The sequence below is a fragment of the Penicillium crustosum genome, assembly GCF_028827405.1.
Source record: "Penicillium crustosum strain IBT 35664 chromosome Unknown utg000001l_segment0_segment0, whole genome shotgun sequence".
NCBI lineage: Eukaryota > Fungi > Ascomycota > Eurotiomycetes > Eurotiales > Aspergillaceae > Penicillium > Penicillium crustosum.
Genome location: NW_026623122.1, coordinates 8,575,150 through 8,585,028, shown reverse-complemented (window position 1 = coordinate 8,585,028; position 9,879 = coordinate 8,575,150). Strand labels below are relative to the sequence as shown.

The 9,879-nt window shown below is 50.2% G+C and overlaps 6 protein-coding genes across 6 annotated transcripts; 3 read left to right on the top strand and 3 right to left on the bottom strand.

Annotated features, from left to right (window-relative positions):
* Window positions 1-627: 627 nt before the first annotated feature.
* On the top strand, window positions 628-3,642 carry N7487_003181 (La domain family; the record flags this gene model as incomplete). Its single annotated transcript, XM_056870928.1, has 2 exons — window positions 628-3,032; window positions 3,096-3,642. 2 exons carry the CDS (start codon window positions 628-630, stop codon window positions 3,640-3,642), a joined length of 2,952 nt encoding a protein of 983 aa, XP_056735712.1.
* A 467-nt stretch (window positions 3,643-4,109) lies between these two features.
* On the bottom strand, window positions 4,110-4,481 carry N7487_003180 (uncharacterized protein; the record flags this gene model as incomplete). Its single annotated transcript, XM_056870927.1, has 2 exons — window positions 4,110-4,430; window positions 4,470-4,481. The coding sequence occupies 2 exons, from the start codon at window positions 4,479-4,481 to the stop codon at window positions 4,110-4,112; spliced, it is 333 nt and encodes a 110-aa protein (XP_056735711.1).
* A 282-nt stretch (window positions 4,482-4,763) lies between these two features.
* On the top strand, window positions 4,764-6,158 carry N7487_003179 (SPFH domain-containing protein; the record flags this gene model as incomplete). The annotated part of the gene is made up of 2 exons (XM_056870926.1): window positions 4,764-5,258; window positions 5,348-6,158. Exons 1-2 carry the CDS (start codon window positions 4,771-4,773, stop codon window positions 6,156-6,158), a joined length of 1,299 nt encoding a protein of 432 aa, XP_056735710.1. The 5' UTR covers window positions 4,764-4,770.
* Window positions 6,159-6,764: 606 nt separating this feature from the next.
* On the bottom strand, window positions 6,765-7,882 carry N7487_003178 (uncharacterized protein; the record flags this gene model as incomplete). The annotated part of the gene is made up of 2 exons (XM_056870925.1): window positions 6,765-7,287; window positions 7,368-7,882. The coding sequence occupies 2 exons, from the start codon at window positions 7,880-7,882 to the stop codon at window positions 6,765-6,767; spliced, it is 1,038 nt and encodes a 345-aa protein (XP_056735709.1).
* Window positions 7,883-8,191: 309 nt separating this feature from the next.
* On the bottom strand, window positions 8,192-8,992 carry N7487_003177 (uncharacterized protein; the record flags this gene model as incomplete). The annotated part of the gene is made up of 1 exon (XM_056870924.1): window positions 8,192-8,992. The coding sequence occupies one exon, from the start codon at window positions 8,990-8,992 to the stop codon at window positions 8,192-8,194; it is 801 nt and encodes a 266-aa protein (XP_056735708.1).
* A 402-nt stretch (window positions 8,993-9,394) lies between these two features.
* On the top strand, window positions 9,395-9,817 carry N7487_003176 (uncharacterized protein; the record flags this gene model as incomplete). The annotated part of the gene is made up of 1 exon (XM_056870923.1): window positions 9,395-9,817. The coding sequence occupies one exon, from the start codon at window positions 9,395-9,397 to the stop codon at window positions 9,815-9,817; it is 423 nt and encodes a 140-aa protein (XP_056735707.1).
* Window positions 9,818-9,879: the final 62 nt, after the last annotated feature.

Here is a 9,879-nt window from a genome sequence, read left to right as displayed (position 1 = left end):
TTCCCCCAAGGGATTGATCTTGTGCTTCGCATCCTTGTCGAATCTTGAAAGGACTTACACAGTGTTCCTGTGAATCCGACTTGCACCCACTCAGCGACTGAGCCCTTTCAACCCTTCTTAGCCTAGCGACGTTGACAAGGCAGTGCCTTCGTTGCGTCCTCGGTGGGAATTTTTTTTTTCCATAAACACACCTTACTCTTTGTTTTCTGACAACTTGTGCGCTCACAAGTCACGGCTGTTAAGATCACCCCTCCACACCGAGAAATCGACGGTCCATTCATCCATGCGATTTGTGGTCTAGACGATCCTCCCAGCAGATACAACTCCCTCGATTGCCCTTTTGCGATCCGATACCCCCCCGTGGTCCTTCGTCTCGCTTACGCACGAAATCGACCCTTCGACACACAATTGAGAGCCTCTCTGAAAAGACGGGAAGCTACAGATTAGTGGGGTCACAAGAACCTGGAATCTTTCCCTGTCTTGATTTTCACTTTGCGCAGGTGCCATCTCGCCCCCAGTAGGCGTAGACTGAGACCCAGTGTCACTCAAGGTCGTCCGGTAAAATAAACCGCACATCACTTTTTTTATCCACATCCGATTAGAGCCACCATAAGCTCTTATTTCGACATGTCTACGTTTTCGTACGCACAAGCCGCCAAGGGCGTCTCCGGGACACCGACCCCGTCCAAGACACCATCAGAATCCGAGAAGACCGACTCCAAACCGGAGGAGCAGCCCGTCGTTGAGACTACAACGGATGATGTCCCAGCCCCCACTGAGTCTGAGCCCGTCCAAAAATCCGAGGTAGTCGCAGAGGAGAAGGATGACGATTTCACCACCGTCACTAACAAGCACGCTGCTAAGACAAAGGCCATGAACTCTCGAACATCAAGCCCGAGTGTGCGCACAGGCTCCAAGTCGCGCAAGACAAAGGAGGATGATTCAAATACCTCTAACGGCAACGCAGATGCCACTGCTGAGAAGCAGGCTCCCAGTGAGGGACAGACCGAGAAGGCCGAAGGTGCCGCAGAGAAGACTGAAAAATCCGAGGATTCCGAGAAGACCCCATCACCACCCAAGGAGCTGAAGGCTGCTCCTCTCCCATCAGTCAACATCTGGCAACAGAGAAGAGAGGCCCAGGACGCCAAGGTCAAGGCTGTCCCCAAGTCCGCTCCCGCTAGCAAGGCCGCCTCCACCGAGGGCGCCTCAAATGCCGATGACACCAAGCAAGACTCCAAGGCCGGCTCTAAGAAGAAGGGCGCCGATGGTGCACAGGAAGGTACCAAGGATCGCAAGAAGACCGATGGTGGAAAAGGACGCGATGCCGCATCTGTTCCCCCAGTAGAAGACGCTACTGCCTGGCCTACCCCCCAAGTTGCGATTGGCGAAGAAAAGAAGAAGTCCCACGAAAAGACCGATAAGAGCCCTGTCATCAGACCCCACGGAAAAGAAAAGTGGACACCCGTTCCATACGTTCCCACTGCTGTTTTCAACACCCCGCTCCCATCTGCCGGTGGCCGTGGAGGTAGACGGGCCACTCGTGGTGGCCGGGACAGTGGCCGTGGAGCCCACGGAAATGGCGCCGCTGCCACCGACAAGGCTGCCTCTGGACAGGCCGCCCAAGGCGCAAAGCAGACCTCTGGAGATCGAGGACGCGAGGCTGGCAATGGACGTGCCGCTTCTCTTCCCGCCCAGTCGAGACGGTCCACGAGCACCGATGCCGGTGCTGCAGCTGATGCACGCAAGGCTTCCCAGGCACCTGAGCGTGGCCGTGGAGCTCGCAACGGAGAGGAGAACAAGCAGGTGAATGGCGGAGAGAACGCCTCTCGCCCCCAACGTGAGGGCAAGCCCTTTGGAAGAAACCAGGATGCCCGCGCAGGTGACCGTAACCAGAAGGGTGGAAACCTGGCTGTTGACTCGCAGGCTGCAGCCCGCAGCAACGGTCGCTTCGACGGCGGATCCAAGTCTGCCGACCCTACCGGTTTCAACGAGTTCAACCGCGAGCGTGGAGAGTTCCGCTCTGAGCGTGGAGGTCGTGGATCTAACCGCGGCCGTGGCGCTTACTCCAACTTCGGCGGCCAGAACGCTCAGTTCAATGCCTCTATGTCCAACAACTCATTCCCCCCCAAGGCGTTTGGTTTCAACGACCGTCAGCGGTCACAGCAGCATGGCCTCCCCAATGGGTCTCAACAAGGAAACCGTATGCCCCTCCGATCGCCCTCTTTGCCCACTCCCGCAAACATGTACGGTGTTGTTTATCCTTTCCCAGGTGATATCAACACGATGTATGGCTACCCAGCTGTCAACTCTGCCCCGATGAGCGCTGTTCCCTACCAGCAGCAATACGTGGAGCCTTTCTCGCTCATGAACATGCTGTCCATGCAATTAGAGTACTACTTCTCGGTTGACAACATGTGCAAGGATATGTTCCTTCGCAAGCAGATGGATTCTCAAGGCTTTGTGCCTCTGAACGTCCTTGCTAGCTTCAAGCGTGTCAAGTCCCTCACTGAGGACTTCGAACTCCTTCGTCACGTGGCCCGTCAGCTGCGTAGCGTTGAGTGCCAAACGGGTGAGGATGGTGTTGACCGCCTGCGCCCCAGAGACAAGTGGCAACAATGGGTCCTTCCTGTGGACCAACGTGAACCTTCCGCCCAGCATGACGGAGCTGCCCCTGCTAGAAAGACTGACGAGAACACCCCGGTTCACAGCCACTCCGAGAACGTTATCAACGGATCTGCTCCCCAGTTCGTTCCCAACGGTGTCGCCCATGATGTGAAGACTTCACTTTCTTCTACCGCTCCTGAATTCATGCCCTCATTGCTACCCGCAGCAGTGAACGAGATTGCCAATGTAGGATACCCCTGGAACCCCCCAGTTTCCCCCGATGACTCGACAGCGTCGTTCTTTTCGTCGTCTTCGTCTTTCCCCGTGGACTATTCATTTGTTGACTTTTCTCCCCCAGCGCGTGGATTAGATTCCCAGTCCGAACCCCCCTTTCCCTCTGATTTGGAACCGACGGTGACCCCGACGAGGTAAGCTAAACTTTTTACATGAGACATATTTTTCTTTGAGGCACTGACTGACTGTATAAATAGCTTTGACGCAAATTATCTTCGATACCCAATCGGCGGTGCCGATTGGTTCACCCAAAAGTCTTTCGCCGAAGCGTACCCGGCGCCCAAGTCAAAGGGGAAGGACCGTTCGTCCACAGAAACGTCAAATCATGTCCCAAAAACTTTCAACGACCGAGGCCGATCAACGGCAAGAAGGTATAGCTTTGGAATGACCCAGCCCTACGAATCTTGGTCATTCAGCTTGACAAAAAATTTCAATTCGCATTTGTACAATGAATTTAGGCGTTCAGCCCTTGATGATCTTTTGACTCGACACGCTCACAACGGTTTCAACGAGCTTATGGAATTCTATCGGAACTGTCTGCTCCACCGTCGACCCATCCCTGACCTCGTGATGTACGACATGGTCCATCTTTCACAAGATCAAATATCGGACTACCACACCCTCGTCTTCAATACGATCCATGAAACCATTGCCAGTGGAAAGATGAACTCACACAACCGGTTGAGAGTCAGCAAATATTTCAATACCCAACCCAGCAAGACGGCGGGAGAAAAGTTATCATGAGCCCTTTTGCATTTCTTTCTGAATTTTGCTTCTTCGCGACACGTCTCCTTTTACTGCTTGTTCATCTTTCATGACCAGCATTATTCTTTTTTTTTTTGTCCAAAATGGTTTTTTTTTGCATGCATATTCGCCAATCTTTTCTTCTAGAGTTCCAAGTGACCCCTTCATTGCAATTACGCGATCTGGTTTCTTGGTCAACTCGAAGCTACGGAGTTTACTTATCTCCTTTTTCCTGTTTAATTTTCATTGCTTTTCAGTCATGGGAGATTCTCAAAACGTTCTGGCGTCTGGGCATGATTTTACTGGCAGTCCCTCTTTCTTTCGCTGCCTGCCGCTACGGTGTGCCGGGCCCCAAAATTCGTTTTTTTTCGACCCTTGACATAGATATTTCCACTACTTTTTTCTTGTTTCCTTCCTGAGGTTGTGGCTTTCCTTTATCGATCCAGTCAATCTACAATCCAGACCTTTCATTGGCTCTGGATCTTAACAAGTATCAGCATGGCAATGGCCCAGAGAAAAGCACATGTCTTAAAAGTCTTGTCTGAGGTTATCTGCGTGTTTTGAGTATCGTTCATGGTGCCAATCGGAGAAAATGAATCCAGCATATCTACATTGCCGATCTCTTCTTCTCTAGGAGACCATCCATTCGGTCTACCCAGTGCTTCGTCGGATATATCCTTTGAAGTGGATTGGTCCATTTCAGTGCTTTTTTCTTCTTGCTGGGGTTCCTGTGGAGAAGATTTTGTTTTGTCTGCTGCGTTCTTTGCATAAACTGGGATGTTGAGGTCCTTGTGGAGTAATATGATTGATATGATTGATATGCATACTATGGACTCCATGATAATGAGCTTGCTATGTAAGAGAATGTTAATTGTGATATGTTTTAGTTATAAACTATGTACATAATATAGTCATCTAGTTATATCAAGCAAGTCGAGTTTGATGGAATGATGTCGATTGTTCCTGCCTCAGGCAGCCAGAGCTTGCAACCTTCCAAACGGAGACAAATCAATCCCGATCCGGCTCTAACAGCTCCCCTTCCCCTCTCGAGCTTTGTTCTGCGCATCCGAAACACTGTTCTCCTTTTCCTTTAAACCTCTTTCCATTTAATTTCACCTCTTGATCAAGATGGAGGGCGCATCTCGCCAAACGTCAAGGTTACTCCGGCCTCGTGGCCAGAAACTCCTTCCCCAACGTCTTACACGAACCTCCGCAGCCAGCACCACACCTTTCACCCAGATCCAACGACGAACACTGTCAAATTCTCCTCGGTCGCTTGCCCCAGAGTCACTTCTCAATAGCTTCAGAACTGGCGGTTCATACAATGAGGGACCCACCAGCTATTTCTCCAACCGCCAAACGCTCCCCGCGAACACCGTTGTGCGATTCGTGCCACAACAGACAGCATGGATCGTCGAGCGCATGGGAAAGTTCGACCGTATTCTAGAACCTGGTCTTGCAATCCTTGTGCCATTCTTGGACCGAATTGCCTACGTGAAGAGCTTGAAGGAGGCCGCTATTGAGATCCCCAGTCAGAACGCCATTACCGCGGATAATGTTACCCTTGAGCTGGATGGTGTGCTATACACGCGCGTTTTCGATGCGTACAAGGCAAGGTGAGTGGTTTCATGGTGGTTCTTGTTTTTGCGTGGAATTGGACTAGTCGGAACAAAGCAATCGCTAATACGTCAATCGTCAATTGTAGCTACGGAGTCGAGGATGCAGAATACGCTATTTCGCAACTCGCGCAGACGACCATGCGTTCCGAAATTGGTCAGTTGACCCTCGATCACGTTCTTAAGGAACGCGCCAATCTCAATACAAACATCACCAAGGCCATCAACGAGGCGGCACAGGAATGGGGTGTTGTCTGTCTCCGTTATGAGATTAGGGATATCCACGCGCCGGAGGCCGTCGTTGCTGCCATGCACCGCCAGGTTACTGCTGAGCGCTCCAAGCGAGCTGAGATCCTCGAGTCTGAAGGTCAGCGCCAGAGCGCGATCAACATTGCCGAGGGTCGCAAGCAGTCTGTTATTTTGGCTTCTGAGGCTCTGCGCTCTGAGAAGGTAAACCACGCTTCTGGTGAAGCTGAGGCTATTAAGCTCAAGGCCGAGGCTACCGCGCTCGGCATTGACGCTGTTTCTCGGGCCATCGAGGAGGGTGGCGAGAACGCTCACAATGCTATTAGCCTCAGTGTTGCCGAGAAGTACGTCGCGGCTTGGTCGAACCTGGCACGTGAGGGCACGGCTGTTGTTGTTCCCGGTAATGTCGGAGACATGGGTGGTATGATTGCCAATGCCATGGCTGTCTACGGCAAGGTCAGCGAGACGCAGGCCCGGGGACTGGCAAAGAAGGCTCTTGGGGTCGAAGACGCCTCTCAGTCACCGGAGACGCCGCACAACAGCCAGGTGCCGACCTTCTTTGAGGAACATACTGAGCAGAACATAACGTCTAATATCGCCTCGCAAACTGCGGACGAAGGATTTGAGACGGTCGCCGGCGAACACAAGAAATAAGCGTCTGTACTTCACCCAACCTAAACGAGAACGACGACTCCTCTCTTGATTTGATTTTTTTTTCCTCCACCCTTGTTTCTTTTTGTTTTGGTCCCTCCACTCAGCTCGGGTACATGGGCTGGCTGTTTCCCGCTCTGCTCTTCTACATTCTTCTTGAATTGGGCTCCTTACATTTACCCACCACCTCCCATCTCCATTTCTTTACTTTTCCTTTACTGCCTATCGGCTTCCCATTGTTTCCCGGCATTTCTTTAGGAGTCTTCCAAAAAGCACGAGCTTCGCTGTGCATGTGGCATCGAATTCGCCATATTGGTTCCTGTATGTGTACATAAAGCAATTGTTGATCAGGGAGCCTGCGAGGAAGGAGAATATCTCAATGTACAAGTATCAGTATCTTACATCTTTACAGGAACCGTAAGGCGGCTGTGAAACATCGGATATAAATCGTGTCAGATCAGCTCTTTGGTTTCATCACTTGATTCTTGTGTACACAAGTCGGGGTTTAGCATCGAACCATGCTAAATCCACCCCGCTCTTTTTCAAGAGACTACTAAATTTACTACAGATTATTACATATAGAATCCGAGGACCTGTGAAATCGATGCCTCAAACAGCCACCTTTCCCGTAACTTCGCACGGAGCCGCTTGACCGTCATACTCGACAACAGGCGTGCGCTCGTACCAGTCAGTTATCGCCAACTCCCACCTGCTCTGCTTCTCCACCCTGTCCGTTAAACAAGGGATCCAATCCAACGGAACACAAAGCTTTAAACCAGCCCACTCTCGACTCTGTGCAAGTTTCCCCAACGGCGCAAGAATCTCGTCTATTTTGCCATCGTCTATAGTCCCTCTCACCTTCTGCCAGGCCGGCATATGCATCGTCAAGCGCAAGTTCTGAACATTGCAAAAGCAATGCTCGAACAAATCAAACAAGGCCGGGTAGACCCTTTCCCAAGCCGAGGCCTGTCTTTCATCTAATTTGTACCAGAAATCAAAAGAGATCTCCATAGACGTGATGAGAGACGAGCAGGCCGGCGATAAAAGCCTAGACATGATAAACGGAGCGTCTAATCCATTCCGTAAAACAAAGACATTGGTCCCGTATAGCACTGTCAATGCCTCTTCATACCTGGGGAAAAATGATATAAGCCATGCTCAAACTACACCCAAAAAGAAAATCAGCACTCAAGACCATTTATTAAGACTCACCCGATCTGACAACACCTCAACCACTCTACGCCCCCAAGTTTCGTCCCCGCCGGCGCACTCTCCAACCCCTCGAGTCTATTCGCATACCTCTCATCCTCACGGTCCCAACACCGGTCATCAACAAAAGATCCACTCCGCTGACAAACACCATGCCACCAATCCCAGCGCTTCCCGTCCCGCTTCGGGTTTGGACGAAATGGCGATGGAAACATCCACCCGTGCTCGATATGGACGCGGCGGTTACCCATTAGCTCGATATATACCAGTCTCCTGATTTCTATTGGGAGCTGGAAGAAGTGACTTGTTTCTTGATGGCTGCGTTTTTGAGTGTTGAGTTTGAGGATGTGTTGGTCTGGTGCTGGGGTTGGTAGTTTCCATCCATTGAAGGGGTCGCCGTTGATTGAGCAGGTGGAATCGGAGATTCCGATTGCGCTTGGTGACACACTTTTGGGCCTGGAGGATACATCTTTCTCTTTGTGTTTCCTTTGGAATAACCTGAAGATTTTGGGGACCATGATTGGTTTAAGCTGTTATGCTGGGGGGCTTTGTGTGTGTACTGGTGTGGGTGGATTGGATGAGTGCGTGGCAGAAGCTGTTCCGGAACCCATGCAACTATGAGGAGCCGCAACTTACTTGCCGAGAGCCGCGCTAGTAAGATCACATGCGACACCTAACTAGCGCGTACCTAGATTACTACATAGTCCTAGAGAATTTACAGTGGATATGGGGGTCACTAAAAAAGGTGCATTGTTGACAGCTCCTAGTAAAAGGGCTGTGGAAATCCTAGTAAATCCAAACCAAACACATACCCGAAAAGAATAGAATCAATCAGTAGAACCCAAAGATGCCGGAATAGGTTCAATATCAAACCTAATCTCAATTGAGCAATCCACATCCCAGGTCACAACCCTAGCAATATAATACGTACCTCTAGGAAAAATTTCCAGAACCAGATACACCGCGCACTTCCCAATACGCGTACCCAGAAGACCCTGGTACTCGGGTGTATTATACTCCCAGATCAGTGGTGCTGCACAGGCAGGAGGCCAAGTGAGATCATTGTGCGAAGAATAGAGAACCTTCTCTATGAAATTCTTAGTCTCGATATTGACAATATCACAAGCATAGAAGTGTCGCAAACTCTGGGGCTCAGCAATCTCCTGCATATGAGCCCGGGCAATCTGGGAAAACTGAGGCCCGTCGCTTCTGAACATCCCCTCGGCGATGATAATTCCCTTTCCAACAAGGATGTCATATATATTTTCGCAGCCAACAAACCCAAGCTCGCCCCCTGCATAACTCTGCGTTAGTGTTTGGTTGTATACCGTTCCATTAATATATCCTAGTGCGAAGGCATTCTCCGCAACCTCGAATGGGATGTTATTATGGCTGGTATGAACGTACCAGTGTGTACTTACAAGGTCGCCTACTGTCAGCGTGCTGGGCTGGATTTGGCATGTAGGATCTGTGGGGTCTTCGAGCCATCGTTGGCGTCTAGCTCCTTCGTCTTGGATCTTGCCGTATCGCCATGCTGGAGTGGATGAAGCTGGAGGCATACCTGGGGTTGTGGCTGGAATTCCTACAGGACGATTGAGGGGAACCAAAGACTGCTCTGAAGGTGCCATACTGATGTATCAGTATTGCAGGTTGATGATTTGAATGATCAGCATGGGTATAGATCAGATGATGGACTGATTGGTGCTATATATAGTAAGTATATATCGACATGAAGGACCTCGTTGGGCTAGCATAGATATCCATGAAGAAGGAAAAAGAAGATTGTGCAACAAAGATAACAATGAGCTGGAAAAGAACAAGGACAAATCAATGTAAACGGCTTGCCTGAGAGTCTTGACAAATAATGAAGAGCGCTGTTTCAAAAGCTTTGTGCTTCTTTGTGAAAACACATATTTGTTTGAACGAAACAATCCCAAGTCGAACAGCAATATAAAGCCAGATATTTCCCACGTTATCTAGTATTGCTCATCATTTCCCACCGGACAATTCGCTAGTTCCCACCCGCAACAATGTCGCTTCTTACTAAACCTAACCACCTGACCTACGAACAGCATTTCGAGCGAGAATGCAAGTTATTCCAGGATACTCTACTCCGCGAGGCGCGCTCGCTCCATCTACTGGAAGACCGCCGCGCAGAAACTATCAAAGTCATTTGTGACCTGATCTTTTATTTAGAAATCATCTCACGGCTCGCTGAGCGGATGGCCCGGAAGTCCCCTACGTGTACAACTGTCCTGATTAGCCCCCTAGCCTATTTCCGTGGTGAGTTCCAGGGCTTTTGCCGCGCGAAAATCCTGCCTGGTTTGGTTAGGTCCTTGAACTGCCTTAAAGAGTCGACTACTATCTATCGCGATATCAACTACACAGTTGCTGGTCAGTTAGAGGCGGCTCATGAGGATATGGCTTTTATCTTGGATAGTCGCGAGTTCTAGTCTGTTGTATTGGCCAGATGGATAAGATGGTTGATTACGATTTGTATTCGAAGTTGATTCCC